The sequence below is a fragment of the Polypterus senegalus genome, chromosome 11 (assembly GCF_016835505.1).
Source record: "Polypterus senegalus isolate Bchr_013 chromosome 11, ASM1683550v1, whole genome shotgun sequence".
In the NCBI taxonomy this organism is placed as follows: Eukaryota; Metazoa; Chordata; class Cladistia; order Polypteriformes; family Polypteridae; genus Polypterus; species Polypterus senegalus.
In genome coordinates, this window is record NC_053164.1 from 66,025,334 (window position 1) to 66,042,441 (window position 17,108).

Sequence of the window (17,108 nt, forward strand, 5' to 3'; positions counted from 1 at the left end):
GCCGGGAGAGGGATAATATCTTCCCAAGGCCATGAGAGGGCAGCCGCCCTGGTCTGCATGGGGGCCACAGGATCAGAGCTTAGAAGCTCCAGCCGTGTTGGTGCCCGTGGCCAACACCAGGGGGCACCCAGAGGATTATGGAGCCCTGGATTGCATCACTTCCGCCACAAATGGAGGTGCTGCCAGAAAAAATTCCAGACACACCCGGATTGTTTCCGGTGTTCATGCAGCACTTCTGCCACACCAGGAAGTGCCGTCAGAAGATCATCATGAAGCACCTGGAGCACATCTGGGTTATTATAAAAGGAGCCGCCTCACTCCAGTAGACGAGCCGGAGTTGGGAGGAAGAGGACAGAGCTTGCATTTGGAGGAGTGAGGGCAGCAGAAAGAGAAGAAGAGAGAGAAAGAAGTAACTGGGTTGGCTAATGTAGCATTGTGTGGTGCTGTATAGAGCAGACAAATGCCTTAGACGTGTGTGTTTTTGGACATCTGGTGCTGTGTCTGTGTACGGGGGCTGTCTTAATATATATATATATATATATATATAATATATATATATATATACAGTATATATCCTGCAGGGTGGCATGGGAGTTGGAGTCCGGAGATGCAGCACTGTCGGGGTCTTCAGGGACTGCCAGAGGTTGCAGCAGGGCGAGGTCTGTCCTGGTTTTCATATAACCCGGAAGTGCTTCACAAGACATGGACAGGAGACTAGTAACAGTATCTGGGTAGACTTTTTTTTAAAAAAAAAGCACCCTGCCTCACATGAATTGAGTCAAAATCAGGATGCAGTGGACAATGCTCTTTTGGAGGATGAAAGAGGATTTCTGAATGGTTGATTTTGCTGTTAATTGTATATGGAAGGTATTTTGTCAAATAAAAATCATTCCCTTGAATCTGGAATTGTGTTGGGTATTGCTCTTTCTGTTGTTTGGGACTCACAGGAATTGTAGAGTGATAGAATAATAGAACGTACTGTCTTCTCCACCATGGCCAGGAATTTCATTCATCAAAAATGTTTTATTCCACTTTTACAAAATGACCTGAATAATGATTTAAAAATCTGCTCACTTTGGTCTGAAACAGTTTAAGATTGGAATTGGAAAACACAAAAGCTAGAAAATGCAAATTTATGCTCATATGCACTAGAGTTAGCATTACATGGTAACAACAATAATTTCAAAGATTATATTAGCAAAGAGCAGAAAAACTAAAAAGCGTGAATATATTACATTCATTGAGATTTATTTATTTCATTAATGTCGCATTTTAAGATGTAAGATTCAATATATTTCTTCTTTAACATTACACAAAATCAGTAAGTTGAAAGTCATGCGAGATGCAGTCATTGCCTCCAAACAAACTGTGTGTGGTGTGTCTGTGTGTGTATGTGTGTGTGTGTAAGTTAGTCATGACCATAGAGCCGGAAGAGACAAAAGCAAAAATGTATTTTCTCCTTTTCTGTGGTCAATAATAAAAAATGGTGACACATACCTCACTAAATGCATAAAATCTGAAGAAAATAACAAAGATTCTGAACTAGCAGGCAAGTTATTTAAGTTCCAGTCATAGTTGGACAGTAGGTGGCTGCATAAATCAAGAGAGAAAATGTCTTCAAATTTTAGTATTTGTAAATTTGGTAGTGTAAAAGGTCCTTCTGGTTACCATCCAGGTAAGCTTAGAGAAGGGAGGGTCAGTGTTGGCAACACAAGTAGGAAAGAGAAAAAAAAGAGAGATGAAGACAGTAGAAATAAACAGGCAGAGAACAGAGATAGGCAAGGGGTCAGCTTCTGTTCTAGATTGTTAGGACAAAACAATAATCAGAGTTCAGTTTATAAGGATGTTATGTTTGTTGTTTTCCCTTCTCCCTTCTACTGTAATACACCTGCAATTTTCTGTGTATGTTATAACCCTCTTATGTTAAAATGCACCTGTCTTTTTCATATGTCATTGCTTATTTTGTTGTACAGGAGCCTTTGTATGTGCATGCCCTCCAGCCTAAAACAGCCATTAGATGCATTTCTTTTAATAACAAGGATAACTTTCTGAAATACCTCATTGTGCAATACAATTGAAGTAGTGACCTGTATTTTCCTTTTTTATTTTTATTTCAATGTAGTTTTTGGTTGTAACAGCCTTTTGAGATTGAAATAAAACATTATTTAATTCTGTAAAGCTGAGACGATGAAAAGAGAAGACAGCTAATATCAGGAACAATTACGTTTTAGGACATTAGAGCTTTTTTTTTTTAATTATTAATTATGCTGGGATTTTCTATCACCACAGCTATTGTTTCCAAATGTATTTTAGAAAAAGAACGTCTAAATTATTTTTGTCTTGGATGCCCTTAATTCTTAAAGTAGCTAAACCTGAAACCATCCAATGAAATCTAATGAGTGGTCTTCCACTCATGTAATACAAATTCTCTGATTCTATTCTGTACTGACCCCTACTCTCTCTTCTGTTTCTTTTTCCGGTTTCTACTCCTAGCATCATGATGCTCCAACAATAATGGATGGATTAAAAGGCAGAAGTCTACATGACCATCACCTTCAAGTCCTTCCGTGAGAACCCTAAATCCAAAGAGGACTGTTTCATTTATGTTAGTTTGAATGCCCAGAGGGGACTGGGCAGTCTAATGGTCTGGAATCCCTACAGATTTTATTTTTTTCTCCAGCCGTCTGGAATTTTTTTTTTGTTTTTTCTGTCCACCCTGGCCATTGGACCTTACTCTTATTCTATGTTAATTAATGTTGACTTATTTTATTTTCTTACTGTGTGTTTTATTTTTCTTTTCTTCCTAATGTAAAGTACTTTGAGCTACTGTTTGTATGAAAATGTACTATATAAATAAATGTTGTTGTTGTTATTTTTTTAAAGCAAACCATTTTCCAATAGTTGAAAAGATCAACGTTTTAGACACTCTCCTAAATATATTTTCATTTATATCACCACATGCAATATATGTCCATCAAAATAATTTTCAGTAAGTTGCAAAATACAAATGGCTACAAGAAAGATTAAAAACAAATACTATAAATATGACTAGAATATTGAATAAATTCATACAGTTTATACTTTTGGTAACATGTAACAAGATTTTCTGTATTTATAGTTTTAAAAAAATTATTCTAAAGCACATATTTTATAATGCAAAGTAAGCAGTGAACCTTACTCTTGGAGCAAATGAAAGGCTTTGTTGAATTGCAATCATCAACACTCCACGTTCCATTATTTTTCACCTCCACACACTTTTTATGATGTTTATAATTGTTTGGTTGTGAATTTTCCCAGTTTTGATATGTTGATTTCCCACCATCAGACCACTTCCAGGGATTGTTGAACAGACCAATCCAGAAGGGAGTGATTTGTGCTTTCTTTATTATCTCCATATTTTCAGTCTCATTTCTTATACTGACCAGATCTCTGTAGTTCACTTGACAGTAGTTCTGAGCTTTGTTCCAGTTCATACTCTCATTTATCCAAATATATGTACGATTAAAATTATTAGTTTCTGTTAACAGAAATGGAAAATTAGAAAAAAAAAACATGTTTTGTTGTGTTACCTTAATGTTGGTTGTGACACAGAATAAGTGAATAACTAAAAAGCATTTAAAATTCTCCTTGCTGGACAAACTGTTTTATTAAAGGAAAGACAGCTCTACTAACACATCAAAGTAATAAACTTACTTTAAACAATAATACAGTTACCAGTTACAAGAGAAAAAAGGAATTATTTCAAACCCATATTTTATTAAAAGATGAAAGTGTTGGACTAGACAAACATCAGTTGATTTGACTTCTGATATTTAAGCCAGGTCAAACTCTTTCATGCACCTACAGTATATTCACTAGACCCAGCATCACCTGTATAAAAGATTCATAGAAGAGGAACTAGAAATCTTGTTAAAGGCTTGGACTTTATTATAATATTGAGGGTCATTAAGTAATATCAATATAGAATCATCATAATAATATCTGCTCAGAAAACACACTGTCTCTATTGTTACTGGTAGCCAGAAGTGTTGTCTGTACTTTAGGGACAATTAAAGCAAATACTGTTTAAGGTTAATGGAGGACCTTCAGGTTAATGAATAATATTAATACATAAAGTTAATAAAGGACCTTAAGGTTAATGCGTGCAGTTTGAAGTTAAAATAAATTTCTAGGTTCTTAACTGATAAGTGCAGTATTTATACTATAAATGCCTCAGCCAATTGCAATTAGCCTGTTTTTAAATCTTTTTAAACTTATGCACTGAAAATGGTCATGTTTTTGTAAATGCAATTCTATAAAAAAGTGAATTAACCATATTTTTCTGTTTGTTTTTTTACACTAAAGATCCCCTATAACCACCACAAGTGAAACTGTTAAATATTGGTACCCAGGTATGAATCACTTCTTATCACCTCCACCTCACTTAACTGTATTTGCCTTTTTTTTAACTTGAAAAATCCTGTTCTGCCACTGTTACTGACATTACTGAACATTGCTGCCCAAATGTGAATTATTCACTTTCTTTGACCGACAACTATGTATATACAGTGGTGTGAAAAACTATTTGCCCCCTTCCTGATTTCTTATTCTTTTGCATGTTTGTCACACAAAATTTTTCTGATCATCAAACACATTTAACCATTAGTCAAATATAACACAAGTAAACACAAAATTCAGTTTTTAAATGATGGTTTTTATTATTTAGGGAGAAAAAAAATCCAAACCTGTGTGAAAAAGTAATTGCCCCCTTGTTAAAAAATAACCTAACTGTGGTGTATCACACCTGAGTTCAATTTCCGTGGCCACTCCCAGGCCTGATTACTGCCACACCTGTTTCAATCAAGAAATCACTTAAATAGGAGCTGCCTGACACAGAGAAGTAGACCAAAAGCACCTCAAAAGCTAGACATCATACCAAGATCCAAAAAATTCAGGAACAAATGAGAACAGAAGTCATTGAGATCTATCAGTCTGGTAAAGGTTATAAAGCCATTTCTAAAGCTTTGGGACTCCAGCGAACCACAGTGAGAGCCATTATCCACAAATGGCAAAAACATGGAACAGTGGTGAACCTTCCCAGGAGTGGCCGGCCGACCAAAATTACCCCAAGAGCGCAGAGACGACTCATCCGAGAGGTCACAAAAGACAACGTCTAAAGAACTGCAGGCCTCACTTGCCTCAATTAAGGTCAGTGTTCACAACTCCACCATAAGAAAGAGACTGGGCAAAAACGGCCTGCATGGCAGATTTCCAAGACGCAAACCACTGTTAAGCAAAAAGAATATTAGGGCACATCTCAATTTTGCTAAGAAACATCTCAATGATTGACAAGACTTTTGGGAAAATACCTTGTGGACTGATGAGACAAAAGTTGAACTTTTTGGAAGTTACATCTGGCGTAAAAGGAACACAGCATTTCAGAAAAAGAACATCATAACAACAGTAAAATATGGTGGTGGTAGTGTGATGGTCTGGGGTTGTTTTGCTGCTTCAGGACCTGGAAGGCTTGCTGTGATAGATGGAACCATGAATTCTATTGTCTACCAAAAAATCCTGAAGGAGAATGTCCGGCCATCTGTTCGTCAACTCAAGCTGAAGCGATCTTAGGTGCTGCAACAGGACAATGACCCGAAACACACCAGCAAATCCACCTCTGAATGGCTGAAGAAAACAAAATGAAGACTTTGGAGTGGCCTAGTCAAAGTCCTGACCTGAATCCAATTGAGATGCTATGGCATGACCTTAAAAAGTCGGTTCATGCTAGAAAACCCTCAAATAAAGCTGAATTACAACAATTCTGCAAAGATGAGTGGGCCAAAATTCCTCCAGAGCGCTGTAAAAGACTCATTGCAAGTTATCGCAAACGCTTGATTGCAGTTATTGCTGCAAAGGGTGGCCCAACCAGTTATTAGGTTTAGGGGGCAATTACTTTTTCACACAGGGCCATGTAGGTTTGGATTTTTTCTCCCTAAATAATAAAACCATCATTTAAAAACTGCATTTTGTGTTTACTTGTGTTATATTTGACTAATGGTTAAATGTGTTTGATGATCAGAAACATTTTGTGTGACAAACATACAAAAGAATAAGAAATCAGGAAGGGGGCAAATAGTTTTTCACACCACTGTAATCATGAAAAACATATCAAACTTATATTCATCTACACTCTTTCACTACGTACTCCATTTATTTTAGTTAGGAAAAATGTGACTATAAAGACCACTGAAATACAAAACACACAGCCTTAGTCAATCTGACCTCAGGAAAAGACTTCCTGTGAGATAGCACACTGAGGACAGAGCAAGCTGCAAATGAAGAGCACAGTGCTGGTAGGCAGCTCACTCATATTATTTTCACCTGACAAAGTATGCAAATGACAAAATAAACATTTGGCAATAACAATGGAAGGACAGATGCAGTAACATAATAGTTAGCCTTGAGTGAAGTGCCTTTTATGGGAAAAAAAAAACAGAATGTGACCTGAGTGCAGCTACATAGAAATGCTTTTGTGCTTATTGAATCACATACTTACACAATGGATGCATGCATAAGCAAAAAAGCTGATTTTTTATTGTTACATTTGAATATATTTTTGAGGTGTACAGTGTCTGTGAAAATGTGAGCTAGTCACCTTTCAGCACTGTGCTTTTCACTCATGGCTTACTTTGTACATTTCTATGTGCCATTTCTCCCTGCCAGACTGAAGATACGTGTGTAATTATTTTACTGAAAGCTTTGCTGCTGTATCAGACACTTTGCAAACTTTGTGTACAACTGCCAGGCAGACCTAACCATAGATAAGCAATTATTCTTGAACTGTTTATGCTCTTTCATATAGTGAAAAACAAACAAACATGGCAAGTCTGGCATCAAATTTGTGATAGTTGCTCATTGAAATATCAAATGTATACTAAATGCTATTTCCTATTTGGAGAAAGATCCCACTATATTACCAGGGAAAAACAGTATGTGACTGTGGTAATGTAACTCATTCAGTCATTCACATGCAAAGGAAGAAATGTTTCTAATAACATACAGTAATTGTTACATTGCTTTTTTATGGCAATTAAGTTTTTTGCCTAAAAGACAAGTCTGTTCTATATGAAAGGATGTTGTGACGGTGCTGGTTGCTCCATACTACATGGTGCCACCAAGAGGCTCTTTAACCCAACACTGCCAATAACGTTTCCAAGGGAGGAGCTTGGCAAATGAGGACACCACATAAAGAGAGAATGGTGCAAAGTGATCAATGCTTTTATTAAAAACAGTTCAACAATCAACATGTCCAAACAGTGCAGTGCTTCAAAAATTGTCAATACGTAAATAATCCATAAAATGAAGTGTGGAAGTTAAAATCCCATTAATAAAGAATCCATAAAAACAATGTTAAAACAAAAGAAGCTCTCATTAAAAAACCCGAGCCCCAGTGCAGTCCTTTAAAACCTGTCTGTTTCCTTGACTTAATCCAGAATAGGTTCATGCAGCCAAGGAGGCACTTATCTGGCAGTTCAGCCTACCTCTTGCACTACTCCCAGGCTCTGGCCCTTCTAGCCCTCATGAAGTGTTTTTAATAAATGCAATCTAGCACTTTTATACCATCCCCTTGGTTAATATGTGTTTGACCTCATTTGCTCAGCTTATCCTGATCATGACTATCAACGGTGTTGGGTCCAAGAGGCTACCACAATAGCAGAAGGACCTTGGAGCAAACTTGCACCGTCACAGATGTATTCAGATGGTTATTTGTTCATCAGTTGTGCTGGGTCATATTAAAGGAAACGCCCACCCAAAAATGTTATTTTATATGCTAGTGTTTTGTTGTATTTATTTATTTAATTAATTAATTAACTAATTAATACATTGTATTTATACAAGGCACCTTTCTGAAAACTCAAGGACGCCGAATAAACAATAAATAAATAAATAAAAGACACAATTATAAACAATTAAAACATCAGTAAATATTTAAAACCAAACATAACCACTGTAATCATAAAGAAAAAAACATTTTAAACAGATGCATTTTAAGTTCACATTTGAAGGGTGAATATTATTTAATATTTCTTAGCTCGGCAGGTAATGAATTCCAGAGCTTGGGAGCAGAACGACTGAATGCTCTCCTCCCCATGATGGTTAGACGGGCGAGAGGGATGGTCAGATGGATGGAGGAAGAGGATCTAAGGTTACGGGAGGGAATGGCAACATGAAGAAGGTCAGACAGATATGGAGGGGCAAGGTTATGAATGGCCTTAAATGTTAATAACAGAATCTTAAAATCAGTTCGAAACTTAATGGAGCTGCTGCAAGACTGGAGTAATATGGTGAATAGATGAGGTTCAAGTAATGATGCGTGCTGCAGAATTCTGGATTAACTGAAGCTTATGGAGAGATTTATTAGGGAGACCAAAGAGGAGTGAATTGCAGTAGTCCAGCAGAGAAGTAACAAGACTGTGAACAAGAATGGCAGTGGTATGAGGAGTGAGGGAGGGGCAAATGCGATTAATATTACGTAGGTGGAAGTACGCAGACCGGGTGATGTGCGAATGTGAGATTGGAAGGATAGAGTACTGTTGAGGATGACACCCAGACTCTTGACCTGAGGTGATGGGGAAACAACAGAGTTATCAATAATAAGAGAAAGAATATTGGTTTTGGATAATAATGATTTTGAACCAATGAGGAGAACCTCAGTTTTGTCACTGTTTAAGAAAATTCGAAGAGAACCAGGATTTAATTTCAGCAATGCAGTCAATAAGCGAAGGTGGTGGAAATGAGGAGGTGGGTTTACTAGCAAGGTAGAGCTGGGTGTCATCAGCATAACAGTGAAAATTAATGTTATACATATGGAAAATATTGACAAAGGGGAGAAGGTAAATGATAAAAAGAAGAGGCCCCAGGACAGAGCCTTGGGGCACACCAGAAGTAATGGTGGGTTGGGAAGTGAAGGTTTTAAGCTGTATGAACTGAGTGTGGCCTGAGAGGTAGGATCTAAACCAATCAAGTGGAATGTGGGTAATGCCAATCAAAGATAATCTATTAAGGAGAGTGGTATGACAAATAGTATCAAAAGCCGCACTCAGATCAAGACTGATGAGAATAGTGATTAGGCTGGAGTCAGCAGCCATAAGAAGTTTATTTGTAATTTTAACAAGTGCCGTTTCTGTACTATGAAGGGGGTGAAAACCACACTGGAACTTTTCATATAGATTATTATGAGATAAGTGGGCATGAATTTGGATACCTACTATTTTTTCAAGAATTTTGGAGATAAAGGGCAAGTTAGAGATAGGGCGAAAATTATTGAAGTTAGTAAAATCAGCATCAGGTTTTTTCAATATTGGGGTTATAGCAGCAGTTTTAAGAGATAAGGGAATAATACCAGTAGTAAGAGAAGAGCAAATGATGGCAGAAATGAGAGGGACTTAACCAGAACTGTAGGCAAGGGGTCCAACTGACAAGTAGATACCATATATCTTCTATTAGTGGCCGGCTTCTTATTGACGCCCGTTTCCAATAAACGCCGGGTTTGAAGAGATGTCGCAACAAATAGACGCCGGTCTCTAATAGAGCCGGTCTCCTTTAAGCGCCGGTCTGTAGTAAACGCAGATCTCCAATGACCCATCGCCTTTATCGTACGCTAATCCTCTTTTCGTACCACTTGGGCTACCGCCCTCCTGCAGTGAATCATACGGTAAGTACCTTTTCGTGTCAAAAATGTTTTGTCGTCGGATGCTATCGAGGAAGCGAGAAAGTCAAAAAGAAATTTCTTTGTGTACATTTTGCCCTTTCGTCTCCACGTCAATCATAACCCCACAGGGAGGGCAGAGGTGGCGGGAAGAACATGAAAATGCCATCTTTGACACGTTAATCCTGATAAAACTGATTACTGCGCGACAACAAGCAATGGGAGTACCTGTATTGCCATCACAAGAAGAGGAAGATGAAGAAGAACTCGCAAATAACGAAGCAATCATTACCTATTCAGACGAGTAGATGGTATGTACTGTACTGTACTTTATTGTATATAATCCAGTCTCATGTCGTAATGTATACGTATATGCGTGAGTTTGGAGCTTATTGCATTTCCTTATGTTCCGCAGGGGACTTGTCGGGCTGATGAGCGCTTTCGTGCGAAATTCAGACTGGTGCAGGCCAGTGCTGGTGGCATAATTGGCAAGAAAGTTGACGTCTACCGTACCTGTTTTTCATGCTTACGGTAGTACCGTACTGTATACTGCTTTAATAAGACCGTACTGCTGTACTGATAATTTCATTAAATCCTGAAATGTTCATCCGGTGTTGTTGCCTACATTTTGTGACCGTAAATACGGTACCATACTGTATTTTACTGCCAAATGAACCCCGTTTACCCATCACCATTCCGTCTGCGAGGCGAATAATAGCCGGTCTCCATCAACCGCTGGTCTCTTTTAAACGCCGGGCCGTCCGAAAAATTTTTTTAATAAACGCCGGGGCTACTATTGGAAGATATACGGTAACTTAGATTTGCAGATGAGATCTGAGATTTCAGAGGAAGTGGGAAGCTGGAAAGAAGAAAAAGAGTGAATAGATGACTGGAATTCAGAAGAATTACCGAGAGGATCTGGACCGAGGTGCTGATGTATCCTCTGGATTTTCTCAATAAAAAAGGACATTAGAGAATTACAGAAAGCAGTTGAGTAAAGGTGAGATGGTAAAGAGTCTGGAGGTTGTGTAGCATTATTAAGTAATGAAAACAATAACTTGGTGTTACCTGTATTACAAGTAAGTAACTGAGTGTAAGTATCTATCTATCTATCTATCTATCTATCTATCTATCTATCTATCTATCTATCTATCTATCTATCTATCTATCTAATCGTTAGATTTGGTTTGGGCTATACAATCCTTGTAATAGAGTACATGATTTTTATGCATCTCTTTGTGGACAAAGAATCTAGATTTTTTATATAGCCTTTTAAGTTGCCTGCCCTTAGCTTTCAGAAGCCGAAGTTCAGGCATAAACCAGGGGACAGAAAAAGAAAAGGAAACAGTTCTGTTTTTTGCAGAGCATTAGAATTAAGTATACCATTAAGAGAAATGTTATAATATGAGACCATATTTGGGTCCTAGATGTACCTATTTTCCCTTTCAGACTTTTCATTACTTGTCCCTAATCCCTTTTGTAGCCCTCATACTGTATGTTACACTACCTTTTATATCTATAACCTTAGGTTAATAAAAGCAGAGTGCTGTGCAGAGTGGAGTCAGGACCTCTGCATTTGCAGTTGATTCTGGGGTTCATCAGGGGTGTGTTCTTGCTCCTACTTTGTGCAATGCTTATATGGACTGGGTGTTGGGCAAGGTTATGGGGTCCAGTGGCTGTAGGTGAAGAAAGATTCACAGATCTTGACTTTGCTGACAATGCTGTGATCTTCGCAGAGTCAATGGAGGCCCTGATCAGGATGCTCAAGAGACTGAGCTAGGAGTCTGAGTGTCTGGGCTTGCAAGTGTCCTGGATGAAAAACAAGTTCCAGGCCTTTAATGACCTCGTCAGCACAGCCATCAGCAGTGTGTCTGTTTGCGGAGAGAGTGTTGACCTTGTTGAGAGGTTTACCTACCTTGGCAGTGACATTTATGTCTCTTGTGACTCTTCCTGTGAAGTCAGTAGACGGATTGAGAGAGTATAGGGAGTCATGAGGTCGCAGGAAAGGGGTGTGTGGCGCTCCCGATATCTATGCAAAAGGACGAAGGTCCAAGTGTTTAGAGTCCTGGTGCTTCATGTCTTGCTATATGATTGCAAGACTTGGACACTATCCAGTGACTTGAGATGAAGACTGGGCTCCTTTGGTACTGTGTCTCTCTGGAAAATCCTTGGGTACTGTTGGTTTGACTTTGTGTTAAATGAGCAGTTGCTCATGGAGTCCCAAATGAGGCACATTACCTGCATTGTGAGGGAGTGTCAGTTATGGCACTACTGCCATTTAGCGCATTTCCCCAAGGGTGATCCAGCTTTTAAGATCCTCATGCCAAGGGGTCGCCCATGTAACACCTGGCTGCGGCAGATAGAGGGTCATTTCCAGAGGGTGGGACTGGACCATGTGTCTGCCTGGGGGGTTGTAAACCGGGATCCCGAGTTGTTTCGCCGTGTAGTGGGTGCGGCAACGTACTGTACCAGTGCATGCTCCCCAACTTGACTTGACTTGACTTGGACTGGTGGGCCTTGGGAATCCTTGGTGAAACGAGTGCATTTAGAGACACTTGAAAAATCAGCATTTTTGTAATTTAAACTATGAGAATAAATACACCGTGTCAACTTTATGTGTCATTTGTTCAAGTATATCATCTTCATCTGTAGGCACTGCTTACATACAGATCTATTATTTGCCTTTTTAATTAGATTGAAAAAGTCAACAGTTTCCAGTAGGTGTACTTAGTTTTTCACTTGACTGTACCATTTGTCTCCTTGAATTGGCCAGCATTGCACTTTAATCATTTTTATCATAAAACGTAATGTAGCATGAAATAATAATTGAAGCAGGCAATTTTGGACTCAGCATCTGTAAAGAACTTGTGTTAGCTCATTATGAGATGGCTGTCCTGTTTTGAAAATGTATTATTATTAGTAGTATAGTTATTGAAAGAATAGTTGTATAGTTATGTTAAGAAAGGACAGAGACGACTATACTTCCTTAGAAGGCTGGCGTCCTCCAACATCTGCAATAAGATGCTGCAGATGTTCTATTAGACAGTTGTGGCGAGCGCCCTCTTCTACGTGGTGGTGTACTGGGGAGGCAACATAAAGAAGAAGGACGCCTCACGCCTGGACAAACTGGTGAGGAAGGCAGGCTCTATTGTAGGCACGGAGCTGGACAGTTTGACATCCGTGGCAGAGTGACAGGCACTGAGCAGGCTCCTGTCAATAATGGAGAATCCACTGCATCCACTGAACAGCATCATCTCCAGACAGAGGAGCAGCTTTAGCAACAGACTGCTGTCACTGTCCTGCTCCAATGACAGACTGAGGAGATCATTCCTCCCCCACACTATGCGACTCTTCAATTCCACCCACGGGGGTGGATAAACACTAACATTATACAAAGTTATTGTCTGTCTGTTATACCTTCATTGTTATCACTCTTTAATTTAATATTCTTCTTTATTAGTATGCTGCTGCTGGAGTATGTGAATTTCCTCTTGGAATTAATAAAGTATCTATCTATCTATCTATCTATCTATCTATCTATCTATCTATCTATCTATCTATCTATCTATCTATCTATCTATCTATCTATCTATCTATCTATCTATCTATCTATCTATAATTTGGTTATATTTGTGACACCATCATATATCCATTTTATTAATTAGTTTCTTAACAGGCAATGACATTTTGTGTGTTGTTGTCAAAGGGATGCCACCATCAAGTCTACAGCAAAGACACCTGTTGCTTGTTATGCGAACGTGGTGTTTGAAGAATGGAAACATTTTCTAAGTTTTGGATTGGAGAATCTAAAAACATAAAAGACAAGTTTAGACAAGACGTACTAAGAGACTGGGTTTAGGATTTTGAACTTGGTTTTTTATTGAGTTTTTGTTTAATTTTTGAAGTCAATTTTATGATTGTTATTATTGTATTTATCCTTATTAGACTGCAAAGAGATTCCTAACAATATCTATTATTTGAACATTCTGTTGCATATTGCAGCTTTACCCTGAAATTACTAGTATGCTTCTTCATGGTGCAAATTTCCACATATCTATGAATGATTTCCATCCATCCATCTATCTTCCAAACCCACCTATCTAGAATAGGGTCATAAGGAAGCTGGATCCCAGTCTAGCAAGCATCAGACACAAGGCTGGAAGAAACCTTAGACAGGGTGCCTGTCCATTGTAGGGAGAATCCACCCACAGACAGACACAGTAGCATCACCAATTCACTTAACATACATGTCTTTGGATTGTGGGAGGATACTGGATCACCTGGACGAAACCCACATGGACATGGGTAGAATGCAAATTCCACACAGGGAGCATCCAGGAAGTGAACCCTGGTCTCCTTGTTGTGAGACAGCAGAATTACTGCTGCACCATGCTGCCACTCTCTAACAGTGGTTTGATTCACTTAATTGTCTGCTCTGTGTTGGTTCTCAGATTCTGAAAACTTCAAAATAATTTTCTTTCCTATTGTAAAATGGGCAGTAACACCATCCAACTTTTGTTTTCCACTTATAGGAATTGGAGCAGATGCAATCTGGAAATTACATTTGCATCTTCGGTAAATTTCTATTTACTCACGGAAAGGTGAAGCTTCTGTGACCATACAAGTACACAGCTGTCAAATGTCTAACTCACCCAAATGGACAATCCTCTAGTTTTTTTTTTTTTTTAAGATTAATGTGCATGATTGCAGAATTTCTATAAAGTGTAATATTTTTATAGCCAGGTTTGGTCTTAAATTAATGCTAATTAAATGTTGAATACTATGGAGTTGTATACAAAAAGCCATGCTTCTGCTTAGAAAAGTATGCTTCTAAAAATGTGCCTGTTAAAGAAGAAGACCCTAGATATATGTTCTCAGATGTAAATCTGTGATCTTATGATATGCAGATTGTGAATCTGTTTCTCTGATCTACTTTTGAGTTTGAAGTTACAGGGAGCCTATGACTAAGTCAGCAGCACTGGTTGCCGATCAATCACAGAGTACATTCACACAAACCCATATTCACTCATACTAAGCAAATTTTGTGGTCACAGTGCATGCCCAGTTGCATCTAGCACACTTAAGGAAAACTCAAATGTACACAAAGTTTGATAGTCTGGGTCAGCTCCATGATCCCTTGTTGCTTTCAGGAGATTTTTAAATCTGGAGCTGTCGATAATGTACCTGAGGATGAGATGGGCAAATGAGGATGCACAGTCAGCAATGGGTTGGTCCAAGGTGAAAAGCTACTTTTATTTACAACAAACAAAATGTTCAAAAGTGCAGTGCTCCAGAGCTGCATAAATAAATCATCCATAAAATCCTGTGTTCGTGGAGGTTAAAATGTCCAATAAATGTATCCTATAAAATGACGTGTGAATGAAGCAATTGATTGAGCCATGCAAACTACACACAGGCAAAGTATATAACCAGATTTGAACACAGGACTGTGGCTAAGTGCTGCTGCCTCACGGATCATCACGTCCATCCATTTCAATTTCTATTACTGCAATTTCCAGAATATGACCAATTAAACTTGACTTGAAGACCAAAGCATCATCTCATTAATCATGAGAGAAAAATCAGACAAGGGTAATCATAATCCAAACCCTGTCCATTAAGTTGCCCTTTCAGTTAGGAGTGATCAATTGTTTCTACCCAAAACAGCTTGCTTATGTGATACTCTGATACGCTGCATTACAAATCTCTGAACAATGTTAAGTTTTTTCATTTGTGTAACTGTTATCCAAAGGACACATAAATATTGCAAAGGCAGTTTGAACTTTTCAAAGTGGCCATGTTCCCCTTTTACATGAGGAAGTTCTTAACATATTTGCTTTGAAGCATACCTGAGATGGACAGGATATACATAACTGTTTGTCTTCGAACAAAGAGTACTACTGCTTGAAGTTCAAGCTGCAACCTTGAACAGTGGAGAAAATGCTTTTATAAGACTAATCAAGTTCCCCCTTTTTCCAGTGACATTATTTCACTTTGTGACTTCATGTTTTGTTTGCATTTTCATTTTTGTTTGTGTTTTTCCCCTTTGGGGTCACCATATTCTATATAATATAGCAATACTGCAATTTTTACATCATGAAATAGCCAAGATTAAGAATCTGTGTAATAAAGGATATTGTTTTTTTGATTTCAAAACAGACTTTGCTGAAAATGGTTTCTTTACCACAGGGAAAGAAGCCAAATGACAATATGGCAAACTAAAGAAGAGAAATAAGAAATGTTTGATCAATACAAATTCTAACATTTATTGATAAAACTATGAGGTTGGGAGCATGTACTGATAGCGTTGCAGCACCCACCACACGACGAACCACCTGGATTGATATGAATATGAGAAAGAAAAAATAATCGATTGTATCAAGGGGATTGCTGTCATTTCTAGTCATGAAGGGTGGGTTCTGTGTTATATGAGTTGAATCAGGTTTGCGTGAATCTCCAGCACTTACTTCAACACAGAAAAGTTTCAATTAGTTGTTAATAAATAAAATGAGCACGATCACTCAAAATATAATAATGCATACCGATTAAGAGTATAAAAGGTTGCTGTAACATCTCAAATAGATCTAAATAAAACATACTTTCATGGTAAGAATATAAACAAAAGATTAAAAGACACTAATTCAGGAAAATACAGACAGATATAAAGAAAAATAGACGAAACATGTAACAAATATTTGTTACATTATACACTCTAGTTCTTAATGTAAATGTTTAGAGTAGTCCATTTCAAATAAGAAAATAATTCTGGAATGTTTACTCAGATCTGTAGTTATTTTAAGCATGTCATTATTTAAGATGAAAAAGTTCTCACCATTGTAGCACATGAAAGGCTTTTCTTGACTGCAGTCTGAGTCATTCCAAGAGCCATCTGACTGGAGCACAGCACAGAAAAACTCTCGCTTCCAGTTTGTGAAGGTGAGAGGGTCACCATTGGACCAAGCCCACTTGTCATTTTCACGGTGGAGACCAATCCAACCACAGCTTTGTCCTGGCAGTGCTAATACCTGCTGATTCACTGTTTCATTCTCAATAGTCACCAGGTCTGTATAATTCTCACTGCAGTATTTCTGAGAATCTTGCCAGGACAATGAATTAGGCACAAAGTAGTATGATGTGGATACACTAGACCCTGAGAAACAATGTGTAGAGATTTATAGTCATGCAAATATTCACTTGACTGTTTTATTGTTTTTCTTAGTTGAAAATTTTCTGTTAACTACAGTGGTGCCTCGTATTTCAAACAATTCTAACTTTAAATATTCCAGAGTTCAAATGCTAAATTCAATAGAAATTTGATCTGGAGTTCGAACTATGCTTCTATGTTCGAACTGCGCATGCACTGAAAAAAGGCAACAACAGATGGCGCTTACACAGCAAGCGTAAACGTCATCTGCTGCGCTCC

General features: G+C 38.1%; 1 protein-coding gene across 3 annotated transcripts in view; it reads right to left on the reverse strand.

Moving 5' to 3' along the window:
- The window catches only part of LOC120539116 (macrophage mannose receptor 1-like), a 74,059-nt gene that overhangs the window by 6,897 nt on the left and 50,054 nt on the right, over window positions 1–17,108 (reverse strand). For all 3 annotated transcript variants that reach the window (XM_039768889.1, XM_039768888.1, XM_039768887.1), the window contains exons 7-8: window positions 16,518–16,835; window positions 3,179–3,517 (exon numbers count right to left, since the gene is read on the reverse strand). In XM_039768889.1, the coding sequence (XP_039624823.1) occupies window positions 3,179–3,517; window positions 16,518–16,835 (657 nt within the window). The remainder of the gene's footprint in view (window positions 1–3,178; window positions 3,518–16,517; window positions 16,836–17,108) is intronic.